At 43.3% G+C, this 27049-nt stretch overlaps 2 protein-coding genes and 1 long non-coding RNA gene across 5 annotated transcripts in view; 1 reads left to right on the plus strand and 2 right to left on the minus strand.

The window, feature by feature from the left end:
• Positions 1-27049, minus strand: part of LOC149502829 (uncharacterized) — a 510125-nt gene that overhangs the window by 189577 nt on the left and 293499 nt on the right. The gene's annotated exons all lie outside the window — the stretch shown is intronic.
• LOC114246490 (uncharacterized) lies at positions 103-9686 on the plus strand. Its single transcript, XM_028179029.2, has 6 exons — positions 103-337; positions 5630-5835; positions 6533-6668; positions 7423-7556; positions 8145-8304; positions 9559-9686. Exons 1-6 carry the CDS (start codon positions 289-291, stop codon positions 9648-9650), a joined length of 777 nt encoding a protein of 258 aa, XP_028034830.2. The 5' UTR covers positions 103-288; the 3' UTR covers positions 9651-9686.
• Positions 11214-15932, minus strand: Vps4 (vacuolar protein sorting 4). Of its 3 annotated transcripts, XM_089728114.1 has the most exons (3): positions 14993-15166; positions 14705-14900; positions 11214-13337 (listed from the first exon to the last, which is right to left on the minus strand). In XM_089728114.1, the coding sequence occupies exon 3, from the start codon at positions 13319-13321 to the stop codon at positions 12005-12007; it is 1317 nt and encodes a 438-aa protein (XP_089584240.1). In that variant the 5' UTR covers positions 13322-13337; positions 14705-14900; positions 14993-15166; the 3' UTR covers positions 11214-12004. The 3 variants fall into 3 exon arrangements, with proteins under 3 accessions (XP_089584240.1, XP_028034828.1, XP_028034829.1); XM_028179027.2 differs by lacking the exons at positions 14705-14900; positions 14993-15166 and adding an exon at positions 15773-15932; XM_028179028.2 differs by lacking the exon at positions 14993-15166 and having other exon boundaries at positions 14343-14900.

Genomic DNA, 27049 nt, shown 5'->3' on the forward strand with positions numbered 1-27049 from the left:
TAAGCAACTTAAACTCAGTTTCCTTTGAATTTTCATCACTCTGGTACATAAATTACATTTACATACAACTCGACTTATTCCAGCCGTAGCAGTTAGTAGCACGTAGGGTCAGACAGTTGCATTATCCGCGAGCTACGAAGCACACGCCTTCACTAGCTGGCTACACAGTCAAAAGAATTGTTACGATCGGCGATTATCGTCATGAATATTGTAAAAAAATGATTGTATATCTGTATATTGATAATGTTAACTTCGTATTTTTTAATGTGACTCTCAGTGTTGTGTAAAATGATACGAATATTAAACGTTTTCTGTTTATTTCTCATAGGAGCTAAAGGTAATCTTTAAATGATCTAGACATAAGGATCATAATTGAATATGCAATTTCGAAAAGGGCACATGTTGCATATTTTGTAAAATATGTTTTTTTCATATACAAATAGTTTTGAGGCTTACCTACATCCATTTTATAATAATTCCAGTAATTTTCAATTGCTAATTAACACTAAAATATATCTCAAAAGTTAATATTTTAAATTTTACAATGCTTTAGAAAATAATCAGTTTTTTTTTCACTTCCTGAACATTTTACATTTTCAGAGATGTGCCCTTTTCGAAATTGCATATTCAATTGAAATTCGCAAATTTTATGTTCAAACAGTAAACAAATTATTTTATTTGAGACACACTTTCACAGATTTTTGTTACTTGTAGGGATGTATCGCTAATTGTACCGGTAATTGTACAACGTCATATATTTATACAATCGAAATTTTGACTTCACGTCTCAAATATACCCAATTAGTACCTAATCGGAGGAATCTATGGCTTTTTTATAAAATTCTGAATGGTAAACAAACTTACAGCTCGTCTAGTATTAAGTGTAGTATTTTCTTCGGCTTTTGCGAGTCGTAGACATAATTAAAACTACCTAATTTTAATGGTTTAAACTCGCGTTTCTCTCTTGAAATATTAAGTGAACTATCTATGCGTTTCTCATTCATAGAACAATTCACACATGAACGAACTTGTGTGGTAATGACGGAATGGTATAAGGCAATAATAATAATAAAAACACCCTAACATTAATAGAGATGGTTGGTGCTTATTTAACACATGTGAACCTCTTATCCTGAAGACGAAAACCCAAGTCAAACAAACTGCCGGACCTCAAAATACTATTAATTATTTCTGTGTGAAATGAAAAACATAGACTTTTTTTGGAATTAATAGAAAATAAAATAGTTTTAATTAGTATTAAGTGATTACTGAAGCTACTACTACTAAAAAAGTATTGCCATTGGTCCCTGGAAACATAAAGTCATAATGTAATACAATTCTTCACGATAATCGCCTTATCGTTCCCGCCGCTGACAACTCCCCGGATCCTGCTCACGCAGGAGCCAATCAATGTCAACGCCCTAGCCACGTCCTTACGGATCCCTTGCATTAGACAGAGTTCGACGTGCAACCTAACCCATGCATCAGCTCGTTGAGTTTCTCACCGGATCTTCTCAGCGGGTCGCGATTCCGATCCGGAAGCAGATTCATTCGCGAAGCAGCTGCTCTTGAGCTTGAGTTAGGTCTCCTTCGGAGGGGACAGGGAGAGCTCTTCTTCCCTCTCGGCGCCGTGCCGCCGCCGTCGAGCCGGGGGTCGGAGGAGGGCGTTTGTCCAGCTCCGGCCCCTATGAGGAGGCAGTCTCCTCCCGGTGATGGTTACGGGGTGACCTAAGGGGGTTAAGGCTGCGCCGCACGCTACCGTCACTATAGCGCGCTGGCACCAGGTGGACGGGGCGGCGAGTCGGCGGCTGCGGACTGCGATGCGGTCCGCATTTTCGTCGTCGCTGTCGTCGCGGAACATACTGTTGAAGAGCAACCCGGTCGGCGGTGTATCGCGTTCCGACCCGGCAGGCTGGTTCTGGCCCAGTGGGGTATCCCGGAACACCAGCAGCACCGCCGGGGCGACCTGGTAGGGCCGCCGTACCGCGGAGACCGACGTCGTTGGTCGTCGACTATCGCCTCGACGACCCGTCGGTCGGGCGTCCTCGGGGTGGCGCCGCGTGTCTGGTTGTAGTGTTGACCGCGGGAACCCCCCTACTCTGACCGGGTTCTGACCCCGGACGGAGATCGGACGTCGGGTGTAATAGTGCAGGGGAGTCGTTTAGTGGGTGGGCCCTAAAATCCTTGGGCCCGCGATCTGCTCTCAACACCTGCACATCGTTGAGTCTCACATACCCCGCGCGCCCCCTAGGCGCGGGGACCTCGTAGGAGGTTCGGCCCCCGGCCCGAAAAAAAAAAAAAAAAGGTCTCCTTCGGAGGCGCTCGGACAGCTGCTAGCAAATCCCAGGCTCCTGGCTGAGCCTTTGCTCGTCCACCGGTCTTAGTAAAACTGTAAAAGGCCTCCGGGCCACTAGTAAATACCTCAGTCACAAAAAAACAATCCTTCAAACTGGAACACCTTATAACAAAAACTAGCTTTTGCCCGCGACTTCGGCCGCGTGGAATAGTTACTTTGGCATAACGCTAAATTTTATCCGCCTCTTCATTTACGTGGAAAATGAAAATATTTTTGAATAATAGAACGTTAAGGAGTTTGTTTAAGGTACCAAAATCACGCTTTTTAACCGAATTCAAAAGTTATCAATTCGACCACAATTTTTTTATCTATGTATGTTCACCGATTTCTCGAGAATGCTTGAACCGATTCTGATAATCCCTTTTTCTTTTTTTTTTGTTTGAAAGGATAGACTTCCCGTTTGATCCTGTAATCATCAAGATCTGATGATGGGATCCTGTAGAAATCCAAAAAAAATTATAACTTTCAAAATCTATCTTGAAGTGATTTGGGTGTTTCTTGTTATTCTTCTTATTCTGTGCCGCCGCGCGTCTTGTACATCAATATTACGCGCTTGATCATTATTTTGCTGCGATGTTGTTTTAAAACTGCGATATCTTTTCATACTCATTAAAATACTCATAGCGAGACACTCATTAAAATCAAGCGAGGGGAAATTTCTTTAAAATTTAATACATGTAATGAATAACGTATTTATTTGGATAGGGATAAATATCATCTTCATACAAACACCTTCACCAATAATTCTTTATTTTAGAACAAATTTTGGTAAGCACAGTTAAGTTTACTGGTGGTAGGACCTCTTGTCCTTGAGTCCGCGCGGGTGGGTACCACCACCCTGCCTATTTCTGCCGTGAAGCAGCAATGTGTTTCGGTTTGAAGGGTGGGGCAGCCGTTGTAACTATACTTGAGACCTTAGAACTTGTATCTCAAGGTGGGTGGCGCATTTACGTTGTGGATGTCTATGGGCTCCAGTAACCACTTAACACCAGTTGGGCTGTGAGCTCGTCCACCCATCTAAGCAATAAAAAAAAAAGCATAAAAAATGTTATAATGAGCCAACTTTAAAACAAAGACTTACTTTTTTTAGAACCTTTAAAGGGGAACAATTTTGTCATACATTATTTTAGCAAAACTTTCCGTTTTCGCAGCGCACGCAGCGGAAGCTCTCAAAAGGGAAAAAAACCACGATTTTGAAACATTCTTCATTAGTGCTCCGCTTGTATTGGTCTTAGCGTGATGTTATATAAGCCTTCCTCAATAAATGAGCTATCTGACACTGAAAGAATTTTTCAAATCGGACCAGTAGTTCCTGAGATTAGCGCGTTCAAACAAAGAAACACTTCAGCTTTATAATATTATAAAAAAAATAAAAATATAAGTGTACATAACCTGTTTTTTTTTTTTTTTTGGTCAGGAGTAAATCGCCGGACATCCGCCCTCCACTGGGGATAGAGGGCGGGGCATGTCAGAGTCGAACTGACTAAAACCTCCTGTCGCTCAACAACCAACGTCCAAACCTCGCATGAGACAGAACTCATGAAGAGGCAAAGGGGGGAAAGTGAAGCGTTTAGTGCGGAGCACATCTCTCCCATCACCCTCCCCCTCGGGACGCCGGACCGGCGGTCGTCGGCGCCACGACCACCAGCCCTCTCGGTCGGCAGGCTATCCGAAGCCCGCCTAGATGGCGCCGGTTAGAGTGAGCTATCCTACGGAATACCCCGCTGGACCAGAACCAGCGTGGGTCGAGGATAGCCGGCCTTCCATCACCCGGATGCTCTTGCGTAAAACGCGTGCAGAGCAGCTTGCACGTCGTCTTCTTAGGCCCCCCTCGCCGGTCCCCAGAACGACATATGAGGGGGGACCCGAAACACTTAGAGGGCCAGGGCTTGGGCGAGATCCGCCTCCCTGGCCCCCGCTCGACGGCGGCGGGATTGTGCGTCTCTCACGCGCCCCGCCGCCTCCTTCTGCGAGATGGTGCACTCGCAGAAGTCGAGCATCGCCTTCCACGACTCGTCGTCGCCGAGCATCGATGCCACAACACTCGGCAACGACAAGTCGTTTCCTACTTTTGCGATGAGGACACGGCGCCACCCCTCCCATGCGGGGCAGGCGACGAGCGTATGCTCTGCCGTGTCCAAGTCGCAATCACAATGGTGGCACTCTGCCGTCGGCTCGGCTCTGATCCGGTGCAGGAACTCACCGAAGCAACCATGCCCAGTGAGCACCTGCGTGAGCCGGAAAGTGAGGCGTCCTCTGTCACGATTCACCCAATCCACAAGGACCGGGTGAATCGCCTCGACGGTCCTACGACCAGCCGAAGGATCAGCCAGCCGTCTGCACCATGACTCCAGCACGGACCGCCGAGATTGGGCCCTCCGCGCTCTGACCACACTGTGGCTGGGACGCGCCACGCCCCGGGTGCGAAGGTCAGCCCGCCACTGATAGTCAGCGGCGAGCGCCTCCGCTTCCAGAACCCAAGGCGGCGTCCCAGCCAGTACACACGCTGCCTCAAAGGAGGTGGTGCGATAACCACGGATGACCCTGACCGCGATGGTGCGTTGCGGCCGTTGCAGCAGCTTCGCCACCCCCGCGGCCAGGGACTGGCCCCACACAGGCGCCCCGTATAGGGCCATTGATCGCACCACCCCCGTATAGAGACGGCGCGTCACCCGGTCAGGCCCCCCGACGTTGGGCAGAAGCCGGCTTAACGCACCGGCCACCCCCAACAAACGAGGGACCAGGTGCTGAAAGTGAGCACGGAAGGTCCAACGACTGTCCAGAATGAGGCCGAGGTACTTCAACTGCACCCCGACCCCAATCCGGACGCCTCCAACCACGATATGGGCATCGACAGGTGGCACTCTCCGGGACCTGTGGAACCACATGGCCTCGGATTTACTGAGCGCCACGTCGAGGCCCAATCTCCTGATTTTGCCGACGACATGCGCCACCCCAGCGGTAGCAAGACGGGCAGACTCAGCAAAACTCCCCCCCCGGGCCACGACGTACATAAGCTGTAGAAACTTTTTAAAAGATCCGATGTGGTTTTTTTAACCTACGTTACGGCGTTTGATTATCAAGAAATAAATAAATAAATAACAATAGTAAAACATTTCTTCTCAGTCGCATGCACTCTTGGCAGAGTCGTGATCATCACTTCGGGTGGTGGTGCGCTTCACTAGACGTCGCCGTTCCTCGCAATCACCATGACGATTAAGTATCAAGAGTTCACTCAACGTAAAGCTTTGATAAGTAATTTTGTGTTTCCAGTATCCATCTGCCTACGGGTTGTAGGGATTTCTGTGCCGCCGCTGAAGCAACGTGGTGATTCTGCGACCCTAACCTGCGAATACGATTTGGAGGGCGGGAAACTATACTCAGTGAAATGGTATCGAGATAATGAAGAGTTCTACCGATACATGCCGAGGCTTAGACCTCCGCAACACGCACATCAATTGGATGGCGTCAAAGTTGATGTGAGTTAGATATGTTTTAGAAATTCATATCGGAAATTTTACTATCTATTCCATTAAAAAGGACATCACTCGGAATTTTTATGCGCCAGGCCTATATGATCTCAATCCGAACGTGTGGGGTGATGATACGACGTCTCGTCAAACTTCCAGTCAAGATAAGACAGAGCTAGGATTGCTAGGCAGGGGTAGGATTGAAAAAACCAAAATAACCCATCACAGGGCATCTGAACAAACCTCTCGGTCGCAAGATTATCGAGAACCTGAACGATACTAACAAACATGTTCGAAATACCCTGCTGGGTTAAAGCCAGTGTAGAGTCGGAGGAAATATAACCTTTGGTCTTTTTAACAGTCTACGCCAGCGCCAAAAAAGACGCTACGGGGACAAGAACCTTGTGAAATAATTCATCCTAGTAGCAGAACATTGAATTTTTACTGTCTTTGAAGGTAAATGAGAAAATTGCTCACTTAATGAGTGGTCACTAACTATGGAGAACTGCTATAATACCCTGTTTGAAGGAGGACATATCATCAGGCTCAAGTTAGGCTGTAGAGCGCTCATACGTAATAGTAGTAATAGCAGCGAAGTAACTAATTACAAGTGGGCCGTGAGCTCGTTAAGCCATAAGCATTAAATTAAAGTATTGTACAATAGTCATAACTCACTATACCTATACATTACATACCCACATTTTAGCTTGAAAAGTCAACAGCTCGTCGAGTCCATCTCAGAGAATTGACGTTGAAGTCCCGAGGGCTGTATCGATGTGAAGTATCAGAGGAAGCACCGTCATTCCACTCGGCGCAGGCAGAGAATTTTATGGAAATTTATTGTGAGTGCTAATTAAGTCCCAAAGCGTCTACATATTTATGAATCCAAAATTCCTAAAACTTGTTTCATGATCTCTGCTTTGGATTTTATTCGTATTACCAAAATACGATTTGCTTTGGTTACAACGAAGTAATTAATGTAGGTACATTATGTGGATGGATGGATTTCTATGCGACCTTTGTATAAACCAATAGGAAAAATATCTCGCGTGCAGTGCATCTCAAGAAATCTTTCGAATAAATCCTGGGGGATCTAGACAATACTACATTGAAAAAAGTGGATATTTCTACACTAATGTGTTGGCTGATCATCAGTCGTATCTGAATAGATTTTTTCTTTATGTATGCTCGTTGTGGGTTATGCCATTCATTATTTATTTTCGACGTACATACAAACCTATAATAATTTTCCACCAGTAGTCGGTCTCAGTTTTTTACTTTTTCCTACCTGCCAGTAGCTTCGATGAGTTATTCTAGCTTCACCATGACTTGTTGGGAGTTTACTGCACTCTGCCTAAGAAGACTTAATAACATCTGCCCTAGCAAGAGGTACGGATCGGAATTGCGACGCGCTGAGAAGATCTAGCGATTCGAGTAACTCTGTAAGCGACATTCAGATTCCGAAAATAAAAAAAAATTACCTACATCTAGTCGCGAATAGGCCTATTGTTAATTTTCTGAAGTTTTTTTTTCTAATAATCCCCTATTTTTAACATAATGTGACTTATTATTCTTCTTACCATTGCTTTATTTCAGATTTTCCGAGGGAGAGTCCTCGGATCACGGGACTCGAAGGACCATATAACATCAAGGATATGCTGGACGTTAACTGTTCATCAGCTCGATCGTTCCCAGCTCCGGAATTGCAATGGCTAATTAACGGTCAAAAGGTAAATAACAACAAGCTTTTGAAAGCGTACCTAATTGATTTTATTGCCCCTAATTTTTATCATTGCTTTAAACATGGACAAAGACAGACGACCAGAAAGGCCGTTTGATAATGATTAGCTGCCTGACCCCGTAGACATCATGGGCGTGTCCACGAAACACTTTTACACTCAAGGATCGAAATTAGTTGTATTAGCTACAACTGTTTCATACTTCAAACTCAAACGAATTACTGGTTCGTGACAAAATAGATAGGAATTGTGAGATAGCTTCTCGTGCATACCAAAAAAAAAAAAAAATATTAACACACTTTGGAATCTATCTACGTCAAAATTTAAAATTTATAAAAGTACCGTACTAGCCATAATCGCCCGCTTCGCTGGGCATTAAAAATAACATTATTATATATTGTCATTATTATTGTGGAGTCCAACACTCATATAAAGATTAGCCTATTCATTAAGTACATGTACTTTCTACATGGATACCAAGTTTCTAGTCAATCGGATGCATGGTTCAGTAGTTATAACAGAACATCCGTCCGATATAGATGGAAGGTAATTAATCTATTTCATATTTTTTCTGTACAGATTACGGACAGATCTTCGTTAATAGCATATGGCGCGAAGCCCGCCCCACAAGGTCTTCTAGTATCTACCCTTGGTCTCCGGACGCCAGTTCAATCACGAATGAAAATCAAATGTATCGCAACAATCGATACACATAGACGAGAGCGTACCGTTGTCATTGGTAAGTATTATAAAGTGATAACAAAAAAAAAGTATGTACTCAAAAACATGTCCGAGTTTGATCAGTCTCCTACCAGTGTCCCTGTGATAGAATGATGCTTGACGGATATTTCAAGAGTCAACAAAAATTTACAGCGGTCTCAAATATTCTTACTGCAATAGCAATTGGGCTAGTTGATTTCACTACATATATAATTATTATTCTTATTTTATTGCCCTGGTATGCAGATGAGCGTACGGCCCACCTGATGGTGTGTGGTTACCGTCGCCCATGGACTTCAGCAATTCCAGGGGCAGAGCCGAGCCGCTGCGTACCGTTAAGTACTCTCCGCAAGCCTTGTCTGAAGAAGGACATGTCATGAGAAAACATCGTGGACCGTCACTATCTATATACTGTTACTTAGTTACCGGAATCATACATTAAAAAGTGAAGCCGCTAATCTTAAGACATGGGGTGGACATACTTAAAGACTCATTACAATTTTTGTTTTTCTTATCAAGTTTTTTATTTATTTATTATAAAAGAATATTCTCGTTACAAGAACACCACGAAAAAGGCATAAGTTCCGAATTAACACTCGGCTCTTAATATATTTTAGTCCGCACGAGTACCTACGATCATGGGTACCTACCATCCTGTTTCTGCCGTGAAGCACTGATGCGTTTTGACGTATAGAGTACCGCAATTGTTGTACTGTAAAAACGGAAACTTAGAACTTATATCTCACGATGATGGCAGCATTTACTTTGTTGATGTCCATGGGCTCCAGTAAGCACTTAACACCAGGTGGAGCGTGAGCTCGGTGATCCAAGCATAAAAAAACGGAATCCTTTTTAAATACCTGTTAAAAATTAAAAAAATACAAAAGGAAGTTTGCTAAATAAAGAAATCGGAATTGCCAGGGTAGAGGTATAAAACAAATCAAAACAAGTTTAAATTTCTATGTAAATTATGAAGAAAGTTATAAAATAAATAATTTCACTTTTATTTTCATTCAGGTTATGATTTACTTGATGGGTAAATTGTATCGGAAGATTAACAGATTAATAAATCAACTGTTGTTAGTGAAATCTGACATTTGTTAATAGTTATCAAATATTTTACTTTCGTGTTTTATGCAGAGCGCTAACTTTGGATTGTCAACATAAATATATAGCTGTCAAAAAGAGTCATCCAAATAATTTTATTAGCTACCAACATTAAGCGGTGGTCAGGTTACTATTATGAATTTTAATCTAAGAAATTCCATTTCAGAAATAAATTGCGGGACCCAGCACAAACTTTGCAATCTGTCAACATTACTACTTGTTCAAACTTTTTATTCAATTAGTACAAAATATTTGTGATACTCTATTATTGTAAATAAACACGTTTCATAAGAATTGTTGTTTCATTATTACTTTCAATTACCAGACCCTAAACGCCACGAGAATACCACTGCCCTCAGCTATAGATAAATTCTAAATTAAACATGATCAAAGGCTTTTCCTACTCTTTTAATCCGAGTGCGTGGGTTTAGAACACGCATTTGAGTCGTCTATTATCAAAGGCGGCAATCTGTACATTTGGACAAAAAAAATTTATTGATATGTCAATACAGATTTATTTGAATATAATCGTCTCCTTCAAAGAATACGGTTCAAAACCTGCATTAAATAAAGGTTAATAGTTAACCTGTTATTTATCTAAGATGTCGTTCCGAAGAGTTTTGTGACTGCCAATGGAATACAAAGTCAATAATTCGTTTTTCTGATTTACCAATCATTGTCCAAAAGTCAGATTGCCGCCTTTGATAATAGTCGACTCATTTTTGCTAAATACTCAATTTAAGCTCCTTTACACTTATACCTCAGAGTAAAGTTGAAAATGGTATAAATCAGTCGTCTATTATCAAAGGTGGTAATCTGTGCATTTGGACAAAAAAATGATAATGATATGTCAATACAGATTGATTTGAATATAATCGTCTTCTTCAAATAATACGGTTCAAATCCTGCATTAAATAAAGGTTAATACTTTATTAGCTTCGCTAGAAGTAATAGTGTTCTGTGGGTGATAGTGTGATGTTTGTTTCCTTCGCGTAATGTGTGATGTTGCATTACATCGTAGAGTAATATTACCGGAGTAATATCACTCGCATTACTTACACATGTCTAGTTAATACTTAACCTGTTATTTATCTAAGATGTCGTTCAGAAGAGTTTTGTGAGTGCCAATGGAATACAAAGTCAATAATTCGTTTTTCTGATTTACCAATAATTGTCCAAAAGTCACATTGCCGGCTTTGATAATAGTCGACTCAAATTTAATGTAATTTTGAAAAACTCTTGGCCCCTAGATGGCAGTACCGTGGACGTTATTTCGTATTGTTAAAAGTGCAGTTGAAAACTTATTTAGCATAAATTTTCCATCGCGTTTTTTCGTGTGAGCGTGAAAAATAATGTTGTTACCTAACCTTAATTAAGTTGTTATTTTTTATACGCTTGGGGTACCTAAAAGCACCGTTAATGGATCGCGAAGATCCGAAATGACGTGTTTAGGGTGACGTCGACTGTTTACCATTCGGTCCGCAGGATCGGGTATGTAATTTCCGGCAGCCACGACAAGAGGGTTTTCCTGTCGCGCCGCCTTCTCAAAGTGGCGCACTGACGCCGACTGAATATACTTACTGATGGGAGTCAAGCTCCAGATCATCATGGAGATCCACGTTCCTCATGAACCACGGTGCTCCGACGGGTATCCACTAACAGTGCTTTTAGGGACCTTAAGCTCCGGTCACTGTTCTCGTCGAACCCGTCGCTTGCGAAGGGTTCAATGAGTAAATTAACGCAAAGACAGACAAAGCCCACTATTACATTTAAGCAGACTGCTCATTAGCGAACATAAATATATTAAAATAAAAACCTAAATAAGACCTTGTCTATTGTTGTTTATTTTAAAATTTACTTACATTTTTTATACATTTTACGTTATAACAAAATTATACGGGATAGTAAATTATTCCACTGAAATAAGATAAACATCCCTGGATATATAAAAATATAACATACGAAAATTAGTACTGAGTAAATAATTTATTGTAATTATGTGTACATGGCAGCAGGGCTTCTAAACACAATCATTCTTGATAAAAGAAAACAATTTAATTTTTTATTTACAATATTCGTGAGCATTTCTTGAACTTCGCAAATTTGATAACCCTGTCATGTCACAAAAATAAAATCCACAAAGATCAAACTTCAAAAATTCGTTCTATATTGTGTAGTAGGCATTACTTTAGCAACAAAAAGTTAGCGGACGAAGCTGGAGATTACAGGTCTTCATTACATACTTACAAATATATAAATACCTACAATTCAATATTGACAAGCAACTCACGATTTTATGAAGTTTTTTAAACTTTACATTTACAACATTGATAATGCCAAATTTTTTTTTTACTATTTTCAGAAAGAGTATGTGCTTTTAGAGTTAGTAATAATCAATATTAAAAATAAAAAACCAGTATTTATAGCAATACTTACAAATAATAATAAAATCGTGGAATTTCAATTGTTTCTTTCTTTCGTTTTTTTTTTTGACAATCGCAAAACAGAAGCAATCAAAATATTAGGCACTGTGCTTTCAACTTCTTAACATATTCATATTTTGTGTAATTATAATTATTTAGAAGTAATTTGTCATTAAAACAAATTTAAGCTTATCCTTCCTGTCCAAAGTCTTCCATGAATTTCCTCAATTTTACCATATCATCATCATTTACAGTAGGCTTCGAAACAGCTAAAGATCTCAACATGTCTGACATTGTTACTGGCGGCTCGCCAAGTTTGTCACTAGGCACATCGATCCAGGTCATTTCTATAGCTCCTGGGTCACCAGGCGAACATGGCGTCAGAAGGTCATTGACAATAACATTAGGATCAGTTGGGCTCGGACCAGATATTTTTTTAAAGTGTGTGGCAGATTGTACTTTACGTACAGGTTGCATTAGTGCATCACGGACAACAATACTGATATCTGCGCCGGAATATCCCTCACTTTTAGCCGCTAATAATTTCATATCTTGCTCAGACAGTTGATGTCTTGTGTTGCCTAAATGCAACTTAAACATATCAAGACGGGCATGTTCTTCTGGCAGAGCAATGTAAATACGCTTCTCAAAACGCCTTCGAATAGCAGAATCAAGGACCCATGGTATATTTGTGGCACCAAGAACTAAAATGCCATCCATATCATTACCAACACCTTGCATTTGAACAAGGAATTCTGTCTTGATCCTACGAGCCGATTCCGATTCGTTGTCTGAACGGGAAGAGCAAAGTGAATCTATTTCATCAATAAAGATGATGCTCGGTTTATGTTGTCGAGCAAGATCAAATAAGTTCTTTACCAACTTCTCAGACTCACCCAGCCATTTAGAAACCAGATCAGATGATGAAACAGAGAAGAATGTTGAATTGTTTGCTTCAGTAGCCACAGCCTTTGCCAAGTATGACTTACCAGTACCAGGGGGTCCAAATAATAAGATGCCCTTCCATGGTATTCTCTTGCCAGTAAACAAATGTGGAAATTTTATTGGTAGAATTACAGCCTCTTTCAATGCTTCCTTAGCGGCTTCTAGACCAGCTACATCACTCCACTTCACATGAGGTTTCTCTACCACAATAGCTCCTTCAAGTTTCCCTTGTAGTTTTTTCTTTTCTGGATCATCAGAATCACTGTCACTATCACTCTTCTTATCATCACTTTTGGATTCCCCATCCTTTACTGGTTTTTTCTTTTGATCTTTTTTGAGATATTCCTTTAATTTTTCAGCTCTATCAAGATATTGAAGGCATTTTGCACGAATGCTTTCTTTTGCCCTTTCACCTTGGGCCTCATATTTTACTGCATGAAGAAAATACTCTACACCGTGCTCATATAAACGTAATGCTTCTTCATAGTTTTTGTTCTTGTCCTCTTCAGTAGCCTTAGTGACAAGATCAATAGCTTTTTGTAAGGTATTTGATGATGTCATTGTTTTTTAAATTCACCTAGAAAAATAAACTATTTTAAAATTACACAATTTTGGTTTTTTTTTTTTGTTAATATGGACCGACCTAAAATCTAGAGACTTTTCTTTGCATTTAATATTCCATTTATGAAAAAACATCCACTTAGACAAATAATGACAACTAATAATAACAACAAATAATATCCACTCAGACCTTTCGTTTAAGGTGTCAGTATATATGTAGGTCAGGGGTCTTTGAAACTGGAACTTACAAAAACTTCAAGAAACACTAATCTGATGTCACAAGAGTACATGAGCTCAGGGAACCACTAAGACGGGATGTAAGTTAATTCCCATATAAGTAATAAATATTTTTTATATAGGTAAACATTGAAATCTACAAATATATAAAATTTTAAGGTTAGTCTGTTCTGTACAGATATTGGAATTTCCGTTCTTCAGGGTTCTCACTGTGTATAACAGTATCAACACTTTGAATTACAACCAAATATATTTATTTAAAAACAAATATTACTAACTTGCACAACAGTAATGCACTAAAATTATAGAATGTTGTTGCATTTCTTGAATGGAATTAAATAGATGCAAGCCTTTATTTTCCATTTACATTTTATAATTATAAGACCATTTATTTAGTTATTTATAGGGTCAATAACCTGGATTTCAGAAGCAATCTGGGTTTGTGTTTAACATACATTTTTTAATTTATTTGCAATTCTATATGGTTGTTGTTTACACTTCAGGGAAGATTCTGGAATAGCACTAATAACATATAGATAATTTAAGTTGTTTTAACAGACCAATGTGTATTTATCTTCTATATTCGGCAGTAAATACAGCAAGGGTAAATAGGATTTACTAGTAAGCTATTGTGGAGTCCTCAATACAGTAATTTTTTTGGATTAAAATAGAATCGAGTTTATTTTACTAGTTTACTAGTCTGTTATTAATGTTTCTGAGTATCATACCACAGAATTATACTATACTATGCTATGCATTGAATCATACGAAAATTGGTACTTACTGTAAAAGTATTGAAATCTTTAGATACAAAAAAGCGTTATACTTCGATGTAGCTAATTTTACATTATTTATTTTTGGCTAAACCAATTTTGTTGTTTTTTATATGAATGGTTAATGGTTTAGACCAGGACGTTCATGCTCGGACCAAATAAACCTTTTACGAATGATCCTAGAACAATGTCAGGAGATGCAGTGTGAAGTTTTCACATTGTTTATCGACTTCGAAAAGGCCTTTGACAGTGTCAGTTGGTCCAGCATTTGGACTGTTTTGAAGAAAAAAGGCGTGCCCGACAAGCTCATAAATGTCATAAAAGCGCTGTACTATGGATCGTCGTGTAGAGTGCTCCACAGGGGAAAACTCACGGATAATATCGTGGTCACCGCAGGCGTCAAGCAAGGTTGCTTGCTGTCTCCCCTGCTGTTTATAATGGTGCTTGATGATGTGATGCGCAGAGTCACCTGTAAATGCCGACAAGGACTGCCTTGGACCGCGGATGAAGACCTTGAGGACATCGACTTTGCTGATGACATTTGCCTCCTAGCAACCAATCGGCAGCAGCTACAAAACAAAGCAGATGATCTAGTAGATGAAGCTGAAAAAGTAGGGCTGCGTATTAATTTCTCGAAAACAAAAGAAATGCGCATAAATACCACCGATTCGGCTCCTATGTCGATCAAAGGGAGGCACATCGAGCAGGTGGGAAGCTTCTGTTACCTGGGCAGCATTGTGGACGATAGGGGAGGCACCGAGGCAGACATTGCGGCTCGTATAAATAAAGCCAGAGCCGCGTTTAGTCAACTTAGGCCAGTGTGGAGTTCCTCAACCTTAACAAGACGAACAAAGGTGAGGATCTTCAACTCAAATGTAAAGTCTGTATTGCTGTACGGGAGCGAAACTTGGTTTGTTCGCAAGGACTTGATCAAAAAACTTCAAGTGTTTGTGAATAAGTGCCTGCGTCAGATTTTGAAAATCTTTTGGCCTGAGAAGATCACTAACAAAGAGCTGTGGAGGATCACTAAGCAGACACCAATGGAGAAGGAGATCCTTACGCGGAAGTGGCATTGGATTGGTCACACTCTGAGAAAGCCCGATACACACCTATCAAAGAGAGCACTGACCTGGAAAGTGTCTGGTAAAAGGAAGAGAGGCCGCCCCAGAACAACTTGGCGTCGCTCGGTGGAGCAGGAGCTAGGGGTCTTGGGCATGACGTGGGAGGAGCTAGAACAGACTGCCCAAGACCGATACAAATGGAAAAATTTGATTCGAGCCCTACACCCCAGCAGAGGGTAATAGGAAAGCATGATGATGATGATGATTATATGAATGGTGACTAATTTGATGGCTATTAATCGTGATATCATGACCATAGAAACTACTCTGCTTGAAATGTTTTTCCTGTCCCAATAGGGAATGCAAAAGGCATTACTTACCACAACTAAGGTGCAAAAAATTGCTCAGCTGTATCTTTGACGCAATTATTCGCTGCTATTAGTATAAGAAAACAAGGCAAATATGAATTTATGTACCTACTTAATTCAATAAAATTCAATAAAATTCGTTGTCTGTCACGTACAAGAATGTCAAATTTAGATACAAATACAGAACATTATAATTTATCTGTGGTCCAAGCACTGACCTCTATAACTATAATGATTAACTGACAAGATCAAGCGAGAAAGTTTGTAGCCGGCTGTCTGTGGGTTAATTCGCTCGTCCAACCCTTCGTCGTAGTCGACGAGTTCGACGAGGACGGCGACCGGTGCTTGAAGAGCTTATAAGCACCGAGAGTGAGTCCGAGGGATCTGACATTAAGGTGACTGAAGTTAGCCCCTAAAAAAATTTTTTTTCCTATTTTCTACTTATTTTCTATTAATTCGTTTGTTCATCATTTGTTCTTGACTGTTCACTGTTAATAATTGTTTGTTCTGCATTTATTTATTTTTAAAAAATTATTAAAGATATATCTACAAGTTAGCCCCTCTATTGCAATTTTTTATATTTTTTCATCCTTAATGACTCGTAAATATTCATTTTAGATTGTTCTTATATAAAACACGTTTGTTCTCTTTCGAAATTACTCGTTTTTTGTTTAATTAACTATTTGTATTAGTTGAATAAATGTATGCAAAACATGTGTACTGCGCATGCGTCAACTATAATGCCTAAACTTTCTACGCGGTTTTAATCGTGAAAAAAAAAATCCTGAAGGAGCAATTAATTGGTATACAGTTTAATTAAAAAAAAAAAAAAATTAATAAATGAAATAATGTGCATTGGCGTAAAGTTAGACCAAATACATTTTTTCCATCCTCCTACCTATCGTTATGAAGGTATAAAAAAAGATAGGTTATGAGTTCATTAATATAAACAAATAGAGACTTTTTGGCGGGAACGCGAGGAGTGAAGTTGTGTGGTTTGTTTTATTTTGTCTAATTAGTGTTTCTTCGGTTTTAAATGTGTAATAACGCTGGTTCATTAACTGTTTAATATCTATAAAAATGCACAAATGTGGGAAAATGAAATAAGGTCGCTGGACATAACTTATCGGGATCCTCCAAAAAGTCCACTGAAAAAATCTCAGTAAATGACCACCATTTTACTGAGATTATACTTCATCCCATATTATCTCATTTAATTTAATTTCATCCCAGTTGATTAATGTCTCAAATTAATCATCTTCATTTCATTTCACTCCATAATATCATTTTTCATAAAAAAATGAATATAAATTAAAATAAGACATGACTTAAAGGTCTCAGTTGCCAGGTCATAAAATCCCTTAAAAAAATATATAAACAAATAAGTATAGTCGGATTTTTAATTAGACGAAGCCAGCTGACAGTAGCTAATGTCACTTTGTGAAATAATGTTGCTATATTTAAAGTAATAGTGATGCGTTCAGTTCTCGTTCAATCACATAAATGAACAATGAGTGTGAAGAGTTACTCATTAATTTCAAACTATAAAAGAATATTATTTATATTTTACAATAAAATTGTATTAAAGTGATCCAATATAATAATATGTTACTAGTAGTATGTAACTACAATCAGTTTTTTTTATTTTCATTACCTATGTACCTATAATTGTTATATTTTATACATCTATAGTTTCAACTATATGATGCATTGGAAATAGGACAGTCTTACAAGCTTCCTCGCAATGTTTTTCTTAATGTTTAAAACACTCGGTATTCAGTACAGGTAGATACCATAGGAACATAATGTTTCGTCGAAAACTCGTTGGTATGTACAAAGCATGGCTAAAATTCGAACCCCGTGCCCGATATCGGCAGTTCGGCACACTAACTATTCACTAGACAATCGAGGCAATTTCATTAATTCAGGAGTTTTTTCAATCGTTCACTTTGTCACAACACTATTTTTATTTCATCAAAAACTGACAACACAGTAAACGTCAGTTTACTTCGTCTAATAAAAAATCCGACTATAAATATGTTCATTATTTATCTCTCAAGAGATAATGTAGGTATACACTATAATAACTTTTTTACACAGTCGAAATTATATTCCTAACATTAGTAACATAATATTTTAATTTTTTTTTTATAGGTTTAGTGTTGAAAGTGTTGGAAAATTATTTCATGTTTTTGCTGGAAAACGACATGGAGAATTATATGCAATACAAGATAATGGGCTCCATCAAATGAATTCGAATGAAACCAAACTGTTTACCATCCAAATTCGATTGTCGGGCAGATAGAAAACGAAAATTCACTCAAAGTGAACCTCGGCCTGCATTTGTGAAACGGCAAAGACTCAGTATTATCAAGGAGATTGAAGAGACGACTAAAAATGAGATGTGTCATATTATTATACCTTTGCCATCTTGTAGTCAAGGTAGGTGTAACTGTCAATAATTAGTTACACTCACAGATCTCCATTTTGTTCATCACAATGTTTTCCTTCACTGTTAAAGTAAGTAAGTGATATTACACTGTGATAAATTTTCATTATCACAAACTTCCTAGTACCTTATGTAATAGGAACTGAGGTCCACTTGCCCATTTTGGCTACTTCCACTAACTAACTAACTATTCTCCTTTTTTCTGATATTGTTATTTGATTATGAGATCTGTGAGTGTAACTAATTATTGACAGTTACACCTACCTTGACTACAAGATGGCAAAGGTATAATAATATGATACATCTCATTTTTAGTCGTCTCTTCAATCTCCTTGATAATACTGAGTCTTTGCCGTTTCACAAATGCAGGCCGAGGTTCACTTTGAGTGAATTTTCGTTTTCTATCTGCCTGACAATCTTTGGATAGTAAACAGTTTGGTTTCATTCGAATTCATTTGATGGAGCCCATTATCTTGTATTGCATATAATTCTCCATGTAGTTTTCCAGCTAAAACATGAAATAATTTTCCAACACTTTCAACACTAAACCTATAAAAAAATTATTAAATGTTATTTTACTAATGTAAGGAATATAATTTCGACTGTGTAAAAAATTTATTATAATGTATACCTTTTTTTTTTTTTTTTTTTCCGGGCCGAGGGCCGAACCTCCTACGAGGTCCCCGCGCCTAGGGGGCGCGCGGGGTATGTGAGACTCAACGATCTGCAGGTGTTGAGAGCAGACCGCGGGCCCAAGGAATTTAGGGCCCACCCACTAAACGACTCCCCTGCACTCTTACACCCGGCGTCCGATCTCCGTCCGGGGTCAAAACCCGGTCAGAGTAGGGGGGTTCCCGCGGTCAACACTACAACCAGACACGCGGCGCCACCCCGAGGACGCCCGACCGACGGGTCGTCGAGGCGATAGTCGACGACCAACGACGTCGGTCTCCGCGGTACGGCGGCCCTTCAGGCCGCCCGGGCGATGCCGCTGGTGTTCCAGGATACCCCGCTGGGCCAGAACCAGCCTGCCGGTTCGGAACGCGATACACCGCCGACCGGGTTGCTCTTCCACAGTATGTTCGGCGACGACAGCGACGACGAAAATGCGGACCGCATCGCAGTCCGCAGCCGCCGACGCGTCGTCCCGTCCTCCTGGTGCCAGCGCGCTAGAGTGACGGTAGCGTGCGGCGCAGTCTCAGCCCCCTTAGGTCGCCCCGTGACCATCACCGGGAGGAGACTGCCTCCTCATAGGGGCCGGAGCTGGACAAACGCCCTCCTCCGACCCCCGGCTCGACGGCGGCGGCACGGCGCCGAGAGGGAGGAAGAGTTCTCCCTCTCCCGTTCCGCCGCCTCCTTCTGCGAGATGGTGGACTCGCAGAAGTCGAGCATCGCCTGCCAGGACTCATCGCTGCCGAGCATCGCAGCCACGACGGTCGGAAGCGACAAGTCCGGTCCTATTTTTGCAACGAGGACGCGGCGCTGCTCCGCGAAAGCGGGGCAGCACGCGAGCGTGTGCTCCGCCGTGTCCTCGTTGCAGCCACTGCAATGGTGGCACTTCGGCGTCGGCTCCCTCCGGGCGACGAGGTGCAGGTAGCGACCGAAACAGCCGTGTCCCGTGAGCACCTGCGTCGCTCGGAAGGTGAGACGTCCTCGGTCGCGGTTCACCCAGTCCGAGAGGACCGGGCGGATCGCCTCGACGGTCCGTCGCCCGTAGGCGGGGTCCGCCAGGCGGCGAGACCACGCCTCGAGCACGGCACGCCGAGATTGAAGCTTCCGCGCTCGAACTTCCGCCGCGCCGGGACGCGGCTCCCCCTGGAGCGGAGATCACATCGCCACGCGTAATCCGCAGCAAGCGCCTCCGCTTCCAGGTCCCAGGGAGGCGTCCCGGCGAGCACGCACGCCGCCTCGAACGAGACGGTGCGGTACCCACGAACCACCCTGACCGCAATCGCGCGCTGCGGACGTCGCAACGCTGCGACGTTGTCACGGGTCAGGGCGTGGCACCATACGGGCGCCCCGTACAGTGCCATTGACCGCACCACCCCCGTGTAGAGGCGGCGCACCACCATGTCGGGACCCCCGACGTTCGGCAACAGCCGACTCAGCGAGCCGGCGGCTGCCATCAGTCGGGGACCCAATCTTTCGAAGTGAGCACGGAAGCTCCAACGACCGTCCAGTACGAGGCCGAGGTACCGCAACCCGGTCGCCTCGATCTCGACGCGAACGCCTCCGATCACGAGGTGGGCCCCCTGAGGCGGCGCTCTCCGGGCCCCGTGGAACAACAGGGCCTGGGATTTATCGAACGCCACCTCCAGACCCAGCCTTCGGATCCTGCCGACGACGAAGGCCACCCCCGCGCAGGAAAGACGGGCAGACTCGCGCAAGTCCCTACCCCGGGCCACGACCAAGGTGTCGTCCGCGTAACAAACTACGCTCAGACCCGGGAGAGGAGCGCTAAGGGCACCCCGCAGGACCCAGTCGTAGCCGATGTTCCACAAGAGAGGGCCAAGGACCGACCCCTGCGGGACACCGCGCTCGACGGGGAAGCGGAGCACCGCCCCACCGTGCCCGGTGCACATGACCGACCTGTCCTCGAGGTAGGACCCGATCAGCCGACGGAGATACGCAGGGACGCCGTGATACTCCAGCGCCCCTGCGATCACCGATCAGGGCAGGGTGTTGAACGCATTGGCGATGTCCAGGGACACCGCCAGTGCAACCCCGCCCCGGCCGACAGCCTCATCAGAGAGGGCGCGCACGCGCATCACCGCGTCGATGGTCGAGCGACCCCCTCTGAATCCGAACTGCTCCGTTGACAGATCGGGACCCACCCCCGCCAAGTGCTGGACGATGCGGGCGGCCACCACTCGCTCGAGCAGTTTTCCCGCCTCGTCCAGCAACACGATTGGACGGTACCCCGCAGGTGAGTCTGCAGGGCGTCCCTCCTTCCTCAGCAAAACAAGTCTGCCCGTCTTCCACTGTTTCGGAAACCGTCCCGACTCGAGGCAGGCTTCAAAGAGCCGCACGAGCCGGTCCCCAAGGGCACCGAAGGCCAAATCCCAGACCCGACCATGAACACCGTCAGGGCCGGGGGCCGCGTCCTTCCTCCGCATCCTCGACACGGCCGCACGAATCTCCTCCTCCGAGATGCTCGGAGGGACCACCTCAGCAGGGGCATCACCGCTCACATCACCTCGTGGCGGCGCGCCCATGGAGGGGGGCTCGAAGTCCCTCTCCATCCGCGGGAACAGCCCGGAGACAATCTCCCGCAGCTGCTGAGGCTGGAGACGCTCTGTCACCGGGAGCGCCCACGGCCGCAATTTCTTGCGGACCGTTTGGTACGGGCGCCCCCAGGGATCCTGGTCGAGCGTCTCTAGGAGCGTCTTCATGCTCTGAGACTTGGCCTCGCCGATGACCCGCCGCAGTGCCTCCTGCTTCTGACGGCAGTCGGCATGCAGGCGGGCCGCTACCTCCGCGAAGTCCGCATCGCGAAGGCGGCGACGGCGGTGGCGGGCGCTTCGGCGGCGCGCCCGCACGCACTCCTCTCGGAGGAGTGCGATCTCGGGCGTCCACCAATACGCACCACCACGTGGAGCGCGACCGCTGATCCGGGGCATCGAAGCATCGCAGACGCGACGCATTGTACCCCGGAACCAGTCGGCCTCCGACTCCACGTCCACTAGACGCGCGGGCATCGGCGCCCACGCGGCCACTGTGGCCGCCTCCACCGCGAGCACCTTGTTCAGGCGCTTCAGTGCCCATCGTGGGAATGATCGGGGAGCGCTACGCGGGAGCTCCTCGCCGCGGGCGTCTTCAGCCGGCGCGTTCAACGAGCTGGAAGCAGAGAGCTCGAATCGGACAAACCGATGGTCCGAGAGCGTCTCCGCCCCCTCGAGGACACGCCAGCCAAGGACACGGCGCGCGGCGGATGGGGACGCAAACGAGACGTCCACGTGTGATTCCCCATTCCACCGCACGCAGGTCGCGACCGAACCTCTGTTCAAAAGACAGAGGCCGGTCGCGAAGGCCCACTCCGACAGGAACTCGCCGCGTGAGTCCGTGCGAGGGGAACCCCACGCCGTACATTTGGCGTTGAGGTCCCCCGCCAGTATCAACGGGCGAGACTCGAAGCGGTGGATCAACGCCTCGAGCCCACCCAGAAACTGCTCGAACTCGGCGAGACTCCTGTTCGGAGAGAAGTACACCCCGATCACGACGGTTTCGTCGACCCTAACTACGACGTACCCGGGTCCCTTGGCCACCATTCCAAGGGGGGGTAACGCCGCCGACTGTCGCATCACGATCGCCACAGAGCCATCGACATCTCCGGCCCAGGAATCCTCCCGGTCGGGAGGTACAAAGTATGGCTCCGCGACGATCGCGATGTCGATGAACCACTCCGCCATGGTGTGGACGAGGAGATCCTGCGCCCTGGCGGAGTGGTTCACATTCGCTTGGAGGAAGCGATGGACGTGACCCATTATTGAGGTGTCACATCCATCGCTCCCTCGTCTTCCGTCCCGCCTTGCGGCTCGACGGCCGCGGCGGGAACTGACGGGCCGGCTGCTTCACGTGCAGCCGGCTCTTTCTCTGCCTTTTTCTTCTCTTTTTTCCCGCCACGACGCCTCTTTGTGGAAGAGGGGGCGGAGAAGCAGGCCGGGCCTCCGGCTCGATGATCGGCCCGCCGCTTCGCCGCGTCGCACAACACGCAGTGTGGCGTGGCGGCGCTGCAAGAGGCTGCCTTGTGCCCAGCCTGACCGCAACGGAAGCAAAGTCCGCTGCGATCCACAGCCGATGGGCACTTGGCGAGGCCGTGACCGGTGCCAAAACACCGGAGGCATCGCCATGGACGTGCCTCCTGCAACTGCACGTGGGCTATCACCCAGCCCACGCGCAGCCTCCCCGGCGAGTCGGCGGGCCGACCTTGTGGAGGCGTGGCCAAAAGAGTGGCCACCTGCACAGGGCAACGCGCCCACACAGTGAAAGATCCAGAGTAACAACTCCGAGATTATAATGTATACCTACATTATCTCTTGAAAGATAAATAATGAACATATTTACTTATTTGTTTATATTACAAGTGAACTCTTAACCTATCTTTTTTATACCTTCATAACGATAGGTAGGAGGATGGAAAAAATGTATTTGGTCTAACTTTACGCCAATGCACATTATTTCATTTATTTTTTTTTTATTTTTTTTAATTAAACTGTAGAACAATTAATTGCTCCTTCAGGATTCAATTATTTTTTTTCACGATTAAAACCGCGTAGAAAGTTTAGGCATTATAGTTGACGCATGCGCAGTATAATAACCGGCAAACTTCTTGAGCATTTGTTGACGTAGTGGGGGTAAGTTTGCGCATGGTACACTCACGTGCAAAAACATTACTTACTCTGCGTCATAATGCTATTAAATTATTAAAATCAACATATGTATTTATTTATATATTTATTAGAACATCAACAAAACATATAGGTTAATAATTGTAATAATTTAATCTTGGGGTAAAATAGATATTCCTTCTATTAAGTCAAAACTAGAGCTGTTGCCAGGTCTTGGTTCAGTTAAAGCGAAGCTGGTATTTGTAATTTTTTTTTCGTTATCATAATCTTGACCATCATCATCATCACTGTTTTCATCACCCGAGTCGCTATCATCGTGATGAGTCGACATAGGGCTCATCGGCGTAGTTTACAACTCGGTCGATTCGGTCTTCTTTTTTGTCTATAATTAATTATTTTTTGAAGATATTCGATTCGTAGTAATCGAATGTTACTTTTTTCATTTACCAGCTTCCGATTATTTTCTGTTCTTTTTTCCATCTGAAGCCTAGCTCTTTCATAATTCGTCGTAAGCTTCGTTCCGAGCCATTAAAATTTATATCTTCTTTAAATTCTTCGAAGCCTTTCTACGGTACGGAGTTTCGCTGCTTGTTATGTAGTTATTATGATTACATCTTTTTATTACAGATTGAACGAAACTATCCATTCCGGTAACTTTCTTCTTCCCTGATCTTTTCTTACCCGGAGTCCGAAAAACGGCGAGCAAGCCAGAGCCTTTAGCTTCGTTAATAATGCACCTAACAGTACTCACTGATGTTTTTGTTGCTTCCGAAGTCTGTTTTAATTTTTCCATATCATTCTTCCCCTGTTTTATAATGAAGCAATATACGTCGTACACAAATTTTCTACCCTTTCTTTTAAGTACTACACCAGTTTGTCACGGCATAGTGTATGTTTTATAAAAAATCAACAAACACTCAACAAATAGCAATGGCAACAAAGTCCACAAGCAATTATAACAAATAACTTAACGATTAATAACGATACACTTTCCACTGTACGCAAGCGTACTTTTGGGAGCAAGCGGAATGAGGGCGCGGTGCGGGACGCAAGGTTCGACTGATCTACCAATAACGCACTCGATACGATTTCCCCTGCCGTCGCGCCTCACCCTCACCACCAAAGTGACCTAAAATTCGGTTCTGCGCAGTCAAGGTCATTTGCTCAAGAAGTTTGCCGATTACTATACACATATTTTGCATACATTTATTCAACTAATACAAATAGTTAATTAAACAAAAAATGAGTAATTTCGAAAGAGAACAAACGTATTTTATATAAGAACAATCGAAAATGAATATTTAAGAGTCATCAAGAACGAAAAAATATTAAAAATTGTAATAGAGGGGCTAACTTGTAGATATATTTTTAATAATTTTTTTAAAATAAATAAATGCAGAACAAACAATTATTAACAGTGAACAATCAAGAACAAATGATGAACAAACGAATTAATAGAAAATAAGTAGAAAACAGGAAAAAAAATTTTTTTTGAGGGGCTAACTTCATTCACCTCTGACATTATATGTTGCAGACGACGGCGGCTTTGCGTTGCCCCGTCACCTGGGTCGGATATGTAATTAATAGCGGCCACGTTAAGAGGGTTATCGTGATGCTCTGCTTTGTCGAAGTAACGTTCTGCGCTATCTTAAGGTACTTCGTAGGTTCTCAATTTTGATCGTCGTGAAGGTCGACATTCCTCACATACCACAGTGCCCCGACAGCTATCCTGCCAAAACGGGATTGGATGACCTGGAAAGAGTTTATGTGCATGCGAGCCGCGTGACCGAATACTACACTTGCATAATTCATGTCGGAGCGTATGCAAGTTTTGAAGTGTCACCTTGTTATGAAGGGATAATTTACTTCGCTTGCTGATCGTGGGGTAGACACTAAACAAAGAACTAAGTCTTTATTTTATTTCTCTATCATATTCTAATAACTTTCAGCGCCTTTTTTAAAATGTATCCGGTTGCTACTGTAGCGCCACCCTTATTTAGCAGATTTTAACGGACACTTTTTCACACACATAAATGGTTCTTCTTATCTCTACCCTCCATAAATAATTATATACCTACGAATTAATAATCTGTGATAATTACTCTTAAGCTAGAATGGGACTTTTTGGCGGGAACGCGAGGAGTGAAGTTGTGTGATTTGTTTTAATTTGTCTATTTAGTGTTTCTTCAGGTTTAAATGTGTAATAACGGTCGTTTATTAACTGTTTAATATCTGTGAAAGTGCACAAACGTGGGAAAATGAAACAAAGCCGCTGGACATAACTTCTCGGATCCTCCAAAAAGTCTACTGAAAAAATCACAATTTTACTGAGATTATATCTCATCCCATATCATCTCATTTCATTCCAGTTGAATAATGTCTCAAATTAATCATCTTCGTTTCATTTCATTTAACTCCATATTATCATTTTTCATAAAAATCAGAATATAAATGATAAGACATGACTTAAAGATCTTAGTTACCAGGTCATAATATCCCTTAAAAAATTAAGCTAGAATACGTTACATTTTAGCTTTTAGCTATCTTTATTTCGTAACAATGTGCTTCCCAGACACGGATTCTGAACAAGAATCTAGTTATATTCGCGATTCACATGTACTGTTGTTTATGTTTTACAGTGAACTAAATAAATTAAACGAGTACATAATCTCTGTACTTTTTTAAAACTAGCTTTGGAATAAGTACTTATATTTGTTGAAGAATATTTACATTTTCGATATATATTAATTTTAAATAGTTCAATCGAATAGTTTTAAATAGTTATAAAATTTTCAAATAGCAATTCCCATGAAAATTAGCACGCAAGCTATCCACTCGAGTGATCGCCAATCATTCTTTGTTATAGTAAGAGTCAAATGGAAGAAACTGATATGTAGAAGCTCCAGCCTAAAGGTAAGAGCTTCTTAGCGCTGAGAACTCGAGACGGGAGGCCTGACTTTTATTTTATTTTTCCTACCTATGCTGATAGCCTTGAGAGGCTATGTCAGCGTAACCGGGCGAGTAGGTGAGCTCACGGGGCTCAAACCGGGAGTATTGCTAACACTGGCCATAGCAAGAGCAGGGCTTCGCAGAATCTACCACCGGATCGGAAACGCGATCCACGGAGAAGATTCGTCGAGAAATTCAGTGGGCAGTGTTTTTTTTTCCCCTACCTATGCTGATAGCTTTGAGAGACTATTTCAGCTTTGCCCTAACATTTGTAGGTGAGCTCGCGGGGCTCAAACCGGAGAGTTGCTAACACTGACCCTAGCAAGAGCAGGGCTTCGCAGAATCTACCACCGGATCGGAAACGCGATCCATGGAGAAGATTCGGCGAGAAATTCAGTGGGCCGTGTCTATGGGTTAACTTACACGTCGAGCCCTTCGTCGCAAGCGACGGGTTCGACTAGGACGGTAACCGTTACTTGAAGTACTTACCTAAAAGTATCGTTAATGGATCGGGAGGATCCGTAATTACGTGTATCTTTGTTA

Source organism: Bombyx mandarina, chromosome 06, assembly GCF_030267445.1.
Source record: "Bombyx mandarina strain Sakado chromosome 06, ASM3026744v2".
Lineage (NCBI taxonomy): Eukaryota > Metazoa > Arthropoda > Insecta > Lepidoptera > Bombycidae > Bombyx > Bombyx mandarina.

What these genes read in the sequence shown, in the direction of transcription:
- LOC114246490 (XM_028179029.2), top strand. Translation starts at nt 289, where the DNA reads ATGATACGAATATTAAACGTTTTCTGTTTATTTCTCATAGGAGCTAAA. An exon ending in ATTTCTCATAGGAGCTAAAG is followed by an intron (nt 338 to 5,629) that starts GTAATCTTTAAA and finishes TTGTGTTTCCAG; the next exon opens with TATCCATCTGCCTACGGGTT. An exon ending in TGGATGGCGTCAAAGTTGAT is followed by an intron (nt 5,836 to 6,532) that starts GTGAGTTAGATA and finishes CCCACATTTTAG; the next exon opens with CTTGAAAAGTCAACAGCTCG.
- Vps4 (XM_028179027.2), bottom strand. Translation starts at nt 13,321, where the DNA reads ATGACATCATCAAATACCTTACAAAAAGCTATTGATCTTGTCACTAAG.